The sequence below is a fragment of the Nycticebus coucang genome, chromosome 9 (genome assembly GCF_027406575.1).
Source record: "Nycticebus coucang isolate mNycCou1 chromosome 9, mNycCou1.pri, whole genome shotgun sequence".
NCBI classification, from domain to species: domain Eukaryota; kingdom Metazoa; phylum Chordata; class Mammalia; order Primates; family Lorisidae; genus Nycticebus; species Nycticebus coucang.
In genome coordinates, this window is record NC_069788.1 from 65,872,546 (window position 1) to 65,888,862 (window position 16,317).

Genomic DNA, 16,317 nt, shown 5'->3' on the forward strand with positions numbered 1-16,317 from the left:
CCTTCTTTGCTAAAAATTTTCAACCTGTTTTATTGGGGAGCTTAAAAAAAAAATAAGTAGTTAGCAGGAAAATATATTTCCTGTGACAGTCAACTTTTTCAACTTTACTTTTGCTAAAAGGCTAGCGATGACACACCTGGATGTCATTAGTACTAAATAATAGCACAGACTTCAAAATGGTAGCATAGACTTAAAAATTATGCAAACACTGTTACATTTTAAAAGTCATCTCTGCTATTATAATCAACGCCAAGAAAATAGCAAAAACTTTCAGACACCGTCACCATCTCATTTCATCTTGAATATCCTTAAATTGCTTTGAACTTTCTTTTTTTCTTTTTCTTTTTTTTTTTTTTTGAGACAGAGTCTCACTCTGTTGCCCTGGGTTGAGTGCCATGGTGTCATCATAGTTCCTAGCAACCTCAAACTCTTGGGCCCAAGAGATCCTCTTTCCTTAGTCTCCCGAGTAGCTGGGACTACAGGCATGTACCACCACACCTAGCTAGTTTTTCTATTTTTAGTAGATATGGATTCAACTCTTGCCCAGCTACTCTCCAATCCTTGAGCTCAAGCAGTCCACCCACTTCAGCCTCCCAGAGTGCTAAGATTTACAAATGTGAGGGGGACCCCCACCACCACCACTTTGAATGTTCCTAAATTTAAAAAAAATTTTTTAAATATTTTTTTGGAGGACATTATGATTAGGAGACATGATGATGACTCTGAAAGAAAGCTTCTTCCCTAGAACTGTTATATACGTTACAGAGCTTTGATACCAGTTTCTTTGTTCCATGCAGTTAGAGAACAAACACTCCCAACTCACAATCCCGTAGTCCCTATGAGCTAGGAGATAGGATGGGGCAGCTTTCTTTTAAGGCTCTGAAAATGGTTGCCACTGAGCATCACAGCAAGATAATAGTAAAGGAAACATTTATATAACTAGGATTCTCTTGCCCAGTTCTCCAGAAAATTGAAGTGACTTGCCAGGATCTCCTAGGAAGTCCATTCTAAAAGTCTTCTCCCCCTTAATTTGTACAATTAGATAAAATAAGATAAAAGTCTGTTTTTTAGAGGTCCTCTTCACCTTCTCTTCCTTTTTACCTAGTGTACCCCTAGTAAACCACTGCTTCCCACCGTTTCCTCACTGGCCTTAGTAGTGTCAGACAGGTTTAAGAGTTTTTTGTTTGGAGCTTTTGGGTTAATAATACTGGATCACTAGTTTTTCTATCTACATATTGTGGGTAGATGTAAATACATATTTTAACAACTTGGTAGCTTTTTAAGAAATATACCTATTCTTAAACAGGTGACACTGAAGAGTGCCACTTCCATGTAAATCATGTTTGAGTAATTTTCTGTGCAAAACCAGAGTAATTAATTTAGATTAGCAGGCTGATTCCTCCTTTATTAGTAGTACTCACATAGATTTTGTTCTGAAAGATTCTCTGGGTTTACCTTAGGGTTTTTTCTATACTCACCTCATTTAACTGATGGGTAATGAAAGTGGTTATGTTTCGGAACATAAAGAGTTAATCCATTATTTTTAAATGTTATTTTACAACATGATGACATACTACTGGGATAATATGATAAAGTTGAAACAGAAATTATGGTTATTAGGATTGAATAATAGAATGGGAAATAAATACAAAGGGACCTGAGGGTAATGGAGATATAAGAAAAGATCACTAGTGTTCTTGATTCTCAAGTAATATTTATTTTAGGGAGAGTAGTCTTAACAAAGCATTTGCAGTTACCTTTTTAGAAATATTACATGATAAGACAAAATTTTTTTTCAAGTTAAAGTTGAAATTTCTTACTGTTTCAAGTAAATAGGTTTGTTTTACAATACCAATATAGGACTTGTTTGTATAAATTATAATGAATCGTGTATTTTCCTAACTAAAATATGTATGTTTCTTCTTTTTAAGAATGGTTTCATCTTATTTAGTCCACCATGGGTACTGTGCCACAGCAGAGGCCTTTGCCAGATCTACAGACCAGACCGTTCTAGAAGAATTAGCTTCCATTAAGAATAGACAAAGTAAGGACAATGGTGCATGGTTAACATTTATTTTCAGGTTATAGGTTTAGCTACTTTATTTTTAGAAATTTTCTAAAATTAAAAAACTTAAATGTATTAAATGGATGCCTCTGAAATTTATTTTCACTGATATTTTTTGAATATTAGCTTTAAAAATTTGCATAGGACTATGTCAGACTAATTATAGAAAGAATTTGGGGGAAGATTTTATTAGGAATGACTTTACCATATCTTTCTATTTTTTTTTTTTGAGACAGAGCCTCAAGCTGTTGCCCTGGGTAGAGTGCTGTGGCGTCACAGTTCACAGCAACCTCAAACTCTTGAGCTTAAGCGATTCTCTTGCCTTAGCTTCCCAAGTGGCGGGGACTACAGGCGCCCGCCATGATGCCTGGCTATTTTTTGGTTGCAGTTGTCATTGTTGTTCAGCTGGCCTGAGCTGGGTTCGAGCCCACCAGCCTGGGTGTATGTGGCTGGCGCCCTACCCACTAAGCTACGGGCACTGCCTGACTTTACCATATCTTCTTAAAATAAAAAATGTTTTCATAAGCTTTTAGGAAGTAAACATTGGGTGAAAAGTTTCTTCTTTGTTTTATGGTTTTGTTTTGTTTTGTTTTTTTGAGTAACATAGTCCTGAGTAGATGGTAGAGATAAGATGTGAAAGAAATATAAATATTTTTGAATTTAAATCTTTATTAAATCGGAGCTAACATTGATCATAAATACTTGTTATTTAGGTCCTAGGACTGACCTGTGTGGCCAGAACTATAGGGCCTGTTTATAACTGGTCCACAGTTAGCCATCCTAAGAGCAATGGGTCCATCAGGATGGGTATGATTTGACAAAAAATACAAGGATGAAAACAAAACAGATGGATGAAATCAGTGGTTGAAAAATTTTTTTTTAGGTCAAATTGCTGTAATAGCACCGATTACCTTGCACTTTAGTTAATTATGTGCTTGCCTTTCTCACTATTAAGTTCTGTTCAGCAGAGACAATCACTGAATAGAGATGATCACTTACTCAGTTTGTATGCTTATTTTCCCATTTAATAATTGCCCCACAATGAATGCAGTTCAGATCTTATTCAAAGACTAGCATTTTTTTTAGTCCTGGGATCATCGTATTTGATAGTTCTAACTATATTACTTATATGTTAGCTTGTGATTTTTCTTTTTTATTTATTTATTTATTTATTTATTGTGATTTTTCTTTTTACAGTTTGTGGAGGTACTTAACTTTTCTCATTTTTTAGTGTGTCTGAAATTTTTCTGGGAGTTGCCTAATGGGTATTAGAAAAAGAAATGGAGGCTCGGCGCCTATGGCTTAAGCGGCTAAGGCGCCAGCCACATACACCTGAGCTGGCGGGTTCGAATCCAGCCTGGGCCTGCCAAACAACAATGACAGCTGCTGCAACAACAACAACAACAAAAAATAGCCGGGTATTGTGGCGGGCGCCTGTAGTCCCAGCTACTTGGGAGGCGGAGGCAGGAGAATCACTTGAGCCCAAGAGTTGGAGGTTGCGGTGAGCTGTGATGCCATGACACTCTACCCAGGGCAATAGTTTGAGACTCTGTCTCAAAAAAAAAAAAGAAAGAAAGAAAAAGAAATGGAAATCAATCACAATAATTTATTTAAAAACTTTTTACTAACTCTTTTTCTTCTGAAGATTCACTGTATTTAAGTTTTTACTCTTATATAAATTAGTCTTTTGCTTTGTTTTACTGAATAGGAATTCAGAAATTGGTGTTAGCAGGAAGAATGGGAGAAGCCATTGAAACAACACAACAATTGTACCCAAGCTTACTTGAAAGAAATCCTAATCTCCTTTTCACATTAAAGTGAGTTTGTTTAACAAACTGTTATATTTGTTATATATTATACACATTTATTATACATTTTGTATAATTAAAATTTTTATCTCTTTATAGTTTTAATTTTGATTTTATCCTATTTCAAATAGTTTCGTATAATTTTGCAATTAGCACATTTAAGTAACAAATTAGAAAAAACCACTTTTATATTAATAACTATAAGTAGATGGTGTCCTTGCTTTGCGTATGTTCTTTTATCATTGTTTCCCCATGTTTAAAAATGTGAAAATCTTATTTAGAAGGTGGGTGTCTATTTTTCCTTCTTAAAGGTATCTTATAGTAAGTCTCCTTTGCATTTTAGAAAATTATGGTAAAGTATACATAAAATTTACCATTTTAATCATTATTAAATATACCTTGTTTGTTTTTACATTGTTATATAACTAACCACTACCACCATCCATCTCCAGAACTTTTTCATCTTCTCTGACTGAAACTCTGTAACTCTTTCCTTCTTCCCCTGCAGCCCTTGCCAGCTCCATTCTCCTTTCTGCCTCTGTGAATTTGACTGCTCTAGGGTACCTCATAAGTTGAATCATACAGTATTTGTCCTCTGTGATTGGCTGATTTCACTTAGTGTAATACTCTCAAGGTTCATCCACACTGAAGCATGTCTCTGAATTTCCTTCCTTTTAAAGGCTGAATCATATTCTGTTGTGTGGATATATACCACAGTTTGTGTATCCATTCCTCTGTCGACACTTGGGTTGCTTCCACCTCTTGGCAGTCAGGAATAATTCTGCTCTGAACATAGCTATTTGAGTCACTGCTTTCAGTTTTTTTGGTTATATACTCAGAAATGGAAACTCTAGATCATATGGTAAGTCTGTGTTTAGTTTTTTGAAGAACAGCCATATTCCTCTCCTCAGTGGCTGAACCAGTTTATATTCCTACCTACCACAATGCCCAAGGGCGTCTACTTTATCTGTACCCTTACTAACACTTATTTTCTGATTTTTGTAATAACAGCTAAGCTATCCTAATTTGGGATTTTTTATTGGTTTTATGGATGTTACTTTAAAAATTATGTTACTGAGTTTAAAATTTCAACTCTTTAAGCAGCAGAAATCCTTTATAAGTCAAATGATGGAATTCTTTTCATGTTGGTGTATAAATGAGGCCCATTTGAAGAGGTTGGGAATGGTGGTAGGGGTGACAAAGAATGAGGGGGAAAGCTATGCTTTGTATGTCTGATAATGTACGTAAAACCATGTCCTTATGTACTGTGTATCTGATTTGCTACCAAGTGCAAATATTATTTTGATTAAATTATAGATTTTTTTTTTTTTTTTTAAGCTCAAAAATGACATCCATGCCAAGTGCAATAGTATGCGTCTGTAATTCCACATGTTTAGGAAGTTGAAGCAAGAGGATTGCTTGAGCCTAAGAATTCAAGACTAGCCTGGGCAACATAGCAAGACTCCTATCTTTAAAAAATATGAAGTCTAGGCTCGGCACCTGTGGCTCAGCAGCTAAGGCGCCAGCCACATACACCGGAGCTGGCGGGTTCAAACCCAGCCCAGGCCTGCCAAACAACGACGACAACTACAACCACAACCAAGAAAAAAAAATAGCCAAGCATTGTGGCAGGCACCTGTAGTCGCAGCTACTTGGAAGGCTGAGTCAAGAGAATCGCTTAAGCCCAATTGGGAGTTTGAGGTTGCTGTGAGCTGTCATGCTTTCACACTGTACCCAGGGCAATAGCTTGAGGCACTATCTCAAAAAAAAAAAAAGAAGTCTATATATTTTTCTTTTTTTGTAACTAGAAATAAATTTTAATTTTCTTAGTAACGCTTGATCAAAGGAGATAATGCTATTATAGTGTTTTTTATATTATACTCTTTAATTTTTCTGGAAATTTTAGAATTCTAACCAATGCAGTATATGACACCATATTTAATATTTTTAGCTTACTGTCTAAAGACCAAAACTGGTAAATAAAAGCTTTTAAACTATTTTCAAAAAGGCCATTTGGAGATAATGTCTAAGCAAATTTTTCTTTTCTCTTTTAGAGTGCGTCAGTTTATAGAAATGGTGAATGGTACCGATAGTGAAGTACGATGTTTGGGAGGCCGAAGTCCAAAATCACAAGATAGTTATCCTGTTAGTCCTCGACCTTTTAGTAGCCCAAGTATGAGTCCCAGCCACGGAGTGAATATCCACAATTTAGCATCAGGCAAAGGAAGTACTGCGCATTTTTCTGGTGAGATTCACTCTTCTGACATTATTTTTAAATTTTGAACCAAAACTTTTTTTAGTCTACATGTTTTCTTTGTAGCTGTTGTGTAAATGTTTACTTGATTTCAGGATGTTCTGGATAAAAAACTATAGGTTCAGATTCATAATGTTATCAGTACTCAGAAGTAATTTAAAGAATAGTTGTTTCTGCCTGGGTGCAGTAACTCATGTCTGTAATCTCAGCATTCTGGGAGGCCAAGGCAGGATCATTGTTTGAGGTCAGAGTTTGAGACCATCTTGAGCAAGAGCAAGATACTCCATCTTTACAAAAAATAGAAATATTAGCCAGGTATTGTGGCATATGCCCATAGATCCACCTACTCTGGAGGCTGAGGCAGGAGGATTGTTTGAACCCAGGAGTTTAAGGTATTGTGAGTTACGATCATGCCACTGCACTCCAGACTGGGTAAGTGAGCAAGGCCCTGTCTATTTAAAAAAAGAAATACTGGGTGGCGCCTGTGGCTCAGTGAGTAGGGCACCGGTCCCATATGCCGAGGGTGGCTGGTTCAAACCCAGCCCCGGCCGAACTGCAACCAAAAAAAAAAAAAAATAGCCGGGCGTTGTGGCGGGCGCCTGTAGTCCCAGCTGCTCAGGAGGCTGAGGCAAGAGAATCGCGTAAGCCCAAGAGTTAGAGGTTGCTGTGAGCCGTGTGACGCCATGGCACTCTACTGAGGGTGGTACAGTGAGACTGAGAGTCAGCTATTAACATACCTCTGTAAATGAAGGTCAACATTTAAAATGAGTCATCATCACTAGAATTAAATAATTGATATTTAGCAATGAAAAGGTAATTATGTGTTTTAATAAAGTATAAATTTAAAGGTAATCTGATTGTGAAATCTTATGCTACCCCATAACCAAACCTCTCTGGCTGCCTGTCTCTCTTATTTTTTCCCCAGCCAAGCCTCTCGTAAGACTTGACTCTGTCCATTTTATTTTCTCCATACTTTCTTTTGGCTCACCAGTATTACTTTCTGTGGATTTTGGTGTTCTCAGTTTCCCAAGATGTTACCTTTTCTCTATATATTTAATTTTCTAAAATAAGTCAGGTAATGTTTCCTTTTGTAGAGTAGCACCTTTGCTTTTTCTCAGTCAGTATATACCCTTCCTACATTACTTCATGTCAGTTTAACCACATCACCTCCCTGTACTTTAAAGATGATTCTCATGTCTGTGTCCTTGGCTATCATTCCTCTTCAATATAAATATCAGGTTAGGAGAAATTCTGAGCCTCAGTGTATTCTCATGTAAAAAAGGGATGATGATGAAGATACAGGCAATACTGTCATGGAGGGGGATTGTGGAGGTTAAGTGAGATCACAGATGAGCCTTCAGTGAGCGTTAGAGGAGGTCATAGTTACAGCCATTGGCTCTTAAATTCTATAAATCTTAAATACAAAATCAAAATATGGAGACATTATTTACAATCTAATGAATAATTAGTGTTTATTTCTATTTCCATGTGGCATTTTTTTCTTTTTTCCCCCCAGGTTTTGAAAGTTGTAGTAATGGTGTAATATCTAATAAAGCACATCAATCATATTGTCATAGTAAACACCAGTCATCCAATTTGAATGTACCAGAACTGAACAGTATAAATATGTCAAGATCACAGCAAGTTAATAACTTCACCAGGTAAGTGACTTTACCAGCTTTTGTGTTAATATAAGAAATCTAGTTATAAGTGCCATCATGGTGATAAATTTGAAAGAATTTGAATTATACGACCTATAGTGGGCGTCTGTGGGTTCCTAAGCCCACAGAGAATGAAAGGGTAGGGAATCAGTTCCTACAGCTTTTCAGTCTCTTCTTATGCACGTGAGCTCTTTCCTTAGTTCCTTCCTCTTTCTCTGCTACCCTTTTCCCTCAAGTAAGATTATAAGGACAGATTCAAGACTCTATGCGTCATCTTCTTACTAATCACAGATCTATACAAATAATCACAAATGCCATTTGTTACGTGTTCAAATTAAGACATAGTGGTATATTTAACCTCTAATATTAATATAAGGTGAGCCAAGCACAGTTGTCCACACCTATAATCCTGGCCCTGTGGGAGGCCAAGGCAGAAGATCATTTGAGGTCAGGAGTTTGAGACCAGCCTGATCAAGAGTGAGACCCTGTCTCTACTATAATAGAAAAACTAGCTGGGTTTCATGGTGAACGCCTGTAGTTCCAGCTACTTTGGAGGCTAACGCAGGAGGATCACTTGAACCTTGGAGTTTGAGGTTGCTGTGAGCTATGATGATGCCATTGCACTATGCTCAGGACAACAGAGCAGGACTTTTATTTAAACAAACAAAAAAAAGATTATAACTTATTTTTCCTTTATGTGTGGGTTTTTTTTTTTTTTGGTGTAAATATATAGAACGTTTTCTGAATTTAAAATGGCTAACTTTACAAAGAATGCTTTTGGAAAGACTGTCTTTGCATATAGCAAGTGGTTAAATCATTTAGTAAACAGAATGAGGATTGTATCGAGAATCTGTTGTGTCTCAAACATTCTGTTAGGTATGGTGTCTAAAGAACTTTGAGAGAAGATACATCTCTGTCAGTATAGTCTGGCCTTTGACATATTCATAAAACCTAAAAGTTCATGAAGTGAAATCTTTTGAATTAAATACTACTGTGCAAGAGCAAGTTCTTGTGAATTTAGCCTGTGTATATAATCCAGCATCTGAATCAATTTGTTGCTGGTTTGGGCTCTACAACAGGAACCAGTTGGTCATACTGCATTTTCAGGCATGGTCATCAGTTCAGCATTTTCTTAGTAAAGTTAGAAGGATCCTAACTTTTTAGCATGGAATCTTATTGGAAATAGGATTCTTCAGAAAGGAGTCTATGGAAAAAAAAAAATCTATATATGAAAATTTGGAGAGTAATGAAAATGTCTGGATTATCTGTCACACATGGCAGAAATTTGCTAAACTGATGGTGTTGTGTGATTCATGCAAGTTATAATGGCGGACCCCAAAAGTGGTATGAGAACACCAGAAAAAGTGGTTATCTTGTGTCAAGGAGGTCAGAAATGCCCTTTTACGTGAGAGATGACATACTGGAAAATATAAAATCTAAATATTGAAGTAAAAATACGGAAATTAAAAACATTAAGCCTTTAGTAGTTCATTTACTTTATAATATACATAAAGTACATTGGTATTTTATCATTGATAAGGGGGTTCTTCCATTGTTTGAGGGTAAGATTACAGTCAATTTGTGGGTTTTACCCTTAAATACTGTTCTCAGGGCAGGAATTTACTAAAGAGACCTATGATTACGTTAGTTCAGGGAAGCAATCCTGATAGAAAGGGCTGATGACATCACATCCTCCTTTGTGCATAGGGTAGAAGGGAAAGAAACTTTTGAACCACTTTAAACTGTTAAACAGTAACAGTTATTTTGTTGTTGACAGTGGCTCTCATAACAATATTGTGAAGTAGGCAAAGTAATCATAACTATTTAAACCATTTTACAGATGTAGAGCTGGATATTAGAAACATAAATGACTTTTTACAGATTATTAGTAGCTAGTAAGTTGCAGAGTTAAGGCACCTTCCCAAGATTTGACTTGCAAACTTTTCTCATTATACCCCCTGCCATCTAAAGTGCTCTTCTCCCCACCCTCCCTCCCTCCATCAGTTCTGTTGAAGCTGTAAAATCTTAAGTTCTGATGATCTTTCAGGATGTGTTGCTGGATTTACATCCCCACCGAATGTTGTGCTGCTCCTTGGGATTAACTTTCATCATAGTATTGATCATGATCTCTCTGTGATATAAGGACCTAATTAGCTTTCTACAGCCTTTTTGCTATTTGAAGCCACATGCTGTTCCATAATATCCTTGGCACCTAACATAAATCATATCTCAGTGACTTTTAAATGTGTTAAATGAACGGATGCCCCTCAAATACTAAACTGAATTGTCAAAAGAGAAAAAATGTTTAGTATTTTTTGAAGACCCCTGAAAGTTATGATGTCATGAATTTTCATTAAACATTTTTAATTTTATTTTTACCATTTGCAAGGTTTGTCAAGATAATCGAGCTTTTCTGGCTGAATAAATCTGGTCTGGAGTTGTGTGGCCAGTTCCCCTGTCTGTCCAGATCTCTGTGTCTTTTTCCCTTACAGTTTTACTAATGGGAGTGTTTGCATGCATGTACACCCAAAGGTGTTAGCCAGGGGTTGCCTCCGAGGGCGTGATACATAGTATTTTTTGCTCACCTGTATTGGTTTTTCCTACAAGTGAATGTATGTTGCTTTTGTGATGAGAAAGTTCATTTTTATATAAACATTTTCTAAATTTTCAAGTGTTTACCTCTGAATTAAATAGTTATTACTTAGATCTTCATAGAAGAAATCTGAAAGGTTAGACATTTACTGTTGCATCTAAGAATGTGGGTCTGAAGGCTGTACACTGACAGATCTGTCTGTAGATAGTTACCCATACATACTCATTCCTTCAGTATGGAATGAGTGGAAACTGAAATCCAAGAAAATGATTTGAAAATTGAGATTTGGCCAGGAAGGTAGCCTGTAAAAGAGGAGAGAGTCGGTTACTTAAAAGGTATGAAATGATGAGACTGAGTTGTTTTTAAATTTATTGTCACCTTTGACAGAGTGTATTTTTTAAGTAATAAAGAAAAAAATACCAGCTATTAAAATATAGTCTAGATTATACAGGGATATCTAACCTTTATTCCTCCCCTGCTTGGGCCACACATTAAATATATAAACACTAACAAAAGCTGATTAGCAAAAAAAGGTCCGTGTATGCTTTTCCTGAATCCCACCCCACAGATAAAGTTCAACCTAATTCAACCTGCAGGAGCAGGTTGGACACCCTTGGGTCTAGAAAAGTGTTTTTTGTTTTTGACACAGAGTCTCATTTTGTCACCCTTGGTAGAGTGCCATGGCGTCACAACTCAAAGCAACCTCAGACTCTTGGGCTTAAGCGATTCTCTTGCCTCAGCCTCCCGGGTAGCTGGGACTATAGGCGCCTGCCACAATGCCCGGCTATTTTTTAGAAGGGTCTTGCTCTTACTCAGGCTGGTACTTGTGAGCTCAGGCAATCCACCCGCTTCGGCCTCCCAACTGCTGGGATTACAGGCGTGAGCCAACGTACACAGTGTAGAGCAGTGTTTTTTCATTTTTTTTTTTTTTTTTTATCTCATGATACACTTGGACCTATAATTAAACTCCAGTGGCACACTTAATTATGTTGATCAAAAAGGAAAAGAATACACTGACTATGCTTTGAACTTCTTTCAAAAATAATTTTTAAAAATTTTCTCAGCACACTTAAGATCCTCTCATGGCACACCAGTGTGCTGTGGCATACCAGTTGAAAATCACTGCTCTAGAAGAAGATTGAATTGGGAGGGCAGGAAAGAGATAAACAAGTTCCAGGTGTGACATTTACTAGTTTGTTTTGAGAGTGAGGTCTTTCCCTGACATACTGGAAATGAACACTGGGGAAATGCTGGGGCCATAGTACAAGTGTAGAAGTGAGTTTGAGAAATAGTTCTGTTATGCTGAAGTGTGATTTCTCCATATTGATGTAAAGTTATAAAATCACTACATTGTAGTACTTGTACTTTTTCCCTTCCTTATCTCCAGGGGTACAAATTTGTTAAAATCAGTGGCTTTGAATACATTTAAGACTGAACAAAATACCTTTTTTGCAGATTGCTATTGCTTTTTTAAAGTTAGTTATAAGTAGGCTGCATAGTTGAGTAGTAATTTATTTTAACTAAGCTGCAAGTGTGATATTTCTAAAATTAGGTTTGTTTTTTCGTTTTCAGTAATGATGTAGACATGGAAACAGATCACTACTCCAATGGAGTTGGAGAAACTTCATCCAATGGTTTCCTAAATGGTAGCTCTAAACATGACCACGAAATGGAAGATTGTGACACCGAAATGGGTCTGCAGTGATATTTTTTACATTTTTAATAAAAAATGATGGCTACAAGGTTGTGTTTTTACTTGTATTGATTCACAGCTGATGAGCATAAACCAAATTTAAAGATGTTTGTGGCATAGGATTTGACAGCAATACTTGTTAACTTAAACTTTCCTGAGAGTAAGTTGCTAGAGCAAGTAGTTACTTTTGAGTTAACTTCTGAAATTAAGTGCCAGACAAGTTTTCTATGCTGAACTGTCCAGGTAGGCTCAATTTGAGTGCTGTCATTAATCTAGTAGTAACTTGTTAGTGTTCAGCCTATAGGGTATTTAAGGTTGGTGATAGGAAGAATTCTTACATTTCTTTCAATCTAGCCCATAAGGCCAAATGGATAGATATGATTTTACAAATTCTAGTCAAATAATTTCTTAGATTAATGGAAGTGTGTGATTGTGCATTGTACTGTGTGTGGCACGTGGTAGGTGCTTAAGTATGACCTCCCTCACTAAAACCCCCCCAAAAATAAGAAACAGCAACAACAACAAAAGGTGTGGTTCAAAAATATATTAGCTTACATAATTTTATTTTATACACAACTTTTGTAGTTAATTGCACCATAACATGAAACTACCAACAAACTTTCTTATCAAATGGAGATTCATTAAAGCTCATAAATGTTTATTTGTTGGGATTCTGTGGCAACTTTAGATTTGTTAGTATTTTGAGATTAAAAAGTATTTATGCAAATTATTTTGAAAAGGCAGCCTTATTTTACTCTATGATGTCAGCCACCTTACCGTCCAAAGAATAATAATTTAATCATGGTGAGTAAGAGCAGGAATTCTAGAGCCAAATTACCTAGATTCGATTTCTGCAACTGCCACTTACTAGCTGTATGACCTTGAACAAATTACTTAACCACTCTGCCTTGGTTTCTTCATCTGTAAAATGGGTATAATAATAACTACCTCATAAGTCACTGTGAAAAGTAAATTTGTTAATCTCTGTGAAAAGCTAATAGTGCAAAATACTTGGTAAATGTTTACCATTATCGTCATCGTCATAGTAATAATTTATATATATATTTTTTACAACTTATACAATTACATTATTGATTAGTGATAATGGTCACTTGAGACAATATTATTTTCTAAAAGTATTTCTGTAAAAGTAGTATAATTAGTGCTTTTGATTAGTATTATTGGATGTCTTCTGTGCTGTTGTTAGAGTCAGTCAGCCTCTCTTCGTTTTCAGGATCGTTCTGTTACATTTCTGTTTTGTGTCAGTTAAAGCGGCCTGAGAAGCAAGTACTAACTTTTTCTTTACTTAAAATGTTGCTTAATGTAGTTTTAGAGAATTAGGCTTAATTTTTCCTAAAATTTTCTGTGGCATATTACATACATTCTAACATAAAAAGGTTGTCATCTGACTCCCAGCTGCATGCTAGAAATTGGATCCTAGACTCTTGAGACCTAGATAATAGTATACCTTTTAGCTGCAAAGTTCCACATTAGATTACAAATAAATTTTTACAAATCTGCATATTTAGATGAAGTAACAGGTAGTAGTTTCTAAATAATTTTATAAAATGTTATAAGACATTTATGTTCATGTTTGTATTATACTCCATTCCCTATAGTAATAAACCACTTGTCTGTTGTGATTACAGAAGTTGATTCAAGTCAGTTACGACGCCAATTGTGTGGAGGAAGTCAGGCTGCCATAGAAAGAATGATCCACTTTGGAAGAGAGCTGCAAGCAATGAGTGAACAGCTGAGGAGAGAATGTGGCAAGAACACAGCAAATAAAAAAATGTTGAAGGTGAATATATTTTTCCTCGAAATACGATAAATATGTCAAAGGAACTAAAATGTAGTTGTGAAAAACATCATACATGGTACTAGAAATTTTTGTTGGGGAACTTTAACTTCCCCTCAGCTCCCTTCCTTATTTCAGAATGGAAGCATTTGATGGTAGTAGGCAGCTCTCATCTGCTGGAAAGAGCTTTGGACTTCAAGTAAAAAAATTTGGGTTAAATTTCAGTTCTGCTACTTAAGACTTTGTGTGTCATTTGTCAACTTCGTTTTCTCGGCTATAAAATTAGCAATTTTTTTAAGAGAAATGTGAGTTTGCTGATAAAGTTATAAGTTTGAGATACTCCTATTTTAGTAAACATTGTTTGGGGTTGCAGCAATTCGGATGTGTAACACATGGTTTTCATTTCGACAGTTAAAATGAGTTTTAAAGTCTTTTGGATCGATGTCCATGAAATGGTAAGATGGATAAAATTTAAATAGTATATTAGCTACAATTTTATTTATCATTTGAAGATAGAGGGATATTCTCCAGCTTAAGTCAGCACTGCAGTTGTAGAGATGTTGTGGCTTTTTAACAATGATTTGATAATAAACATTTTCTCCTAAATGTTTTGGAAGATTCATACAAAACAAAGGGGAGGAGATACATATAGTGGCCTGGAGGCTGACACTTGAGTATGGTAGGAAAGGACAGAAGACTCTGGCTGTCTCTTCCTAACCTGAATTGAGTAGGTTGAGTATCCCTAAATTCAGAAATCCATAATCTGTAAAATATGAAACTTTGAGTGCCACTGTGATGCTTAAGGACATGTTCATTGGAGCATTTCAGATTTTGGATTTTTAGATTAGGGATTCTCAATTGGTAAATATTCTAAAATTTAAAAACCCAAAATCTGAAACACTTCTGATCTGAAGCATTTCAGATAAGGGATACTGATATTGCACCAGTCAGCAATACCTAGTAGCACCTAACATAACTCACCTGGTGTAAGATTAGTAACAATAAAAAAAAAAAAAATCTGCCTACTCTGTAGCCTCAGTACAGCTCAGGTACAGACAATGTCTGCCTGGTCTAGGATGGTGGCTATGTAAGTTAAAGGTGCAGACTCTTACAGTTTCAGTAGTTTAGGTGAGAAGGAGATATATTTACCAAGTTTAGTACTCTTGGTAAAGAGTACTAAATAGTACTTGGTACTCTACTAAATAGTACAATAAGTGCTATTTCTAATGGTGACCCTGAGTTATCAAAAAAAGTTAAACTACATTTATGCTAAATAAAAAGTCAAATCAGATGTTCATATACCAAGAAAGTGGCTATCCACATTTGCCTTAGAAGATTAAGATTTCCTTGAGGTCATACTGTGTCCTTTAACTTCTCTTTTAAATGTTTATATTTTTCTTTTCTTTCTTTTTTATGTTTTCTAATGTATACACCTCTAATGCGTACCACCTAGGTAGTCAGTATATGCTAATTAAATTGAAATTAATTATGAAAAGTGTAACTGGTTTTTCCAAATTGAGGATTTTTATCACTCTGCAACATTGGAGAACTTTTTCTGGTATCAAGAGTGTGAATAAGAAACTTAACACTTAGGCTTTTTATTAATTTAGGTATCTAAAATTATCCCTTTGGGAAACTGAGTACTAACTACTATAGTAGGTACTGAGGATATTTTAGGGTAGTGGTTCTGGACTTTTTTAGTGTCTGAATCTTTTAAAAAGTGATTAAGGATTCCCACAGAGTTTTGTATATTTGGGTTACCATCTGTTGACATTGACCATATTAGAAATTAAAACAATTTTAGAATAACAATCTTCCCCAAACAAACAAACAAAAAAATGAAAATGACCTTGCTTTATATTTTTGCAAGTCTCTTTAATGGTTGGTCTAACAGAAGATGAGCTAGATTCTCATATGTATCTCTGCATTTAATCTGTTGTGATATGACACATCACGTAGCCTCTGGTGAACTTTATTGTGTAGCCACAAGAGAATGAAAGTGAAAAAAAGCAAGGAGTGTCTTAGTATTATTATGACAGTAGTTTTGACTTCACAGACCTCCTCAAAGGGTTTTGGGCCCAGGTGTCCCTGGATCATACTTTGGGAACTATTTCAGGAGATATTTGGGGAAATGAAATGTTTGTAAAAATTCTTAGGTTTTTTTATCCTGGGTCATCGACTTGTTTTCTTTGGTACAATATTATGCTAACTGAACCTTGTGAAGAAATGTGATTTGTGTGGTACCTTTAAAAATTTAAGATTACACTCCATCCTCTTACTGTGTCTTTGATTCAAATTAGCATAGAGCTCAGAAAATGGCATTGCATGACCAATTTTCAAAGCGATTCCTTGAGTATGCACTGAATTATGTGAAGATGTAATTTATCTTTGTCTGAAGAATGTAGATGGCTTTGATTCTATACCCTGAATTCTAAGCAAATGCCA

The 16,317-nt window shown here is 35.8% G+C and overlaps 1 protein-coding gene across 2 annotated transcripts in view; it reads left to right on the plus strand.

The window, feature by feature from the left end:
- Positions 1–16,317, plus strand: part of RANBP9 (RAN binding protein 9) — a 114,005-nt gene that overhangs the window by 89,588 nt on the left and 8,100 nt on the right. For both annotated transcript variants that reach the window (XM_053603510.1, XM_053603511.1), the window contains exons 7-12: positions 1,932–2,044; positions 3,774–3,882; positions 5,928–6,118; positions 7,644–7,788; positions 11,954–12,075; positions 13,724–13,875. In XM_053603510.1, the coding sequence (XP_053459485.1) occupies positions 1,932–2,044; positions 3,774–3,882; positions 5,928–6,118; positions 7,644–7,788; positions 11,954–12,075; positions 13,724–13,875 (832 nt within the window). The remainder of the gene's footprint in view (positions 1–1,931; positions 2,045–3,773; positions 3,883–5,927; positions 6,119–7,643; positions 7,789–11,953; positions 12,076–13,723; positions 13,876–16,317) is intronic.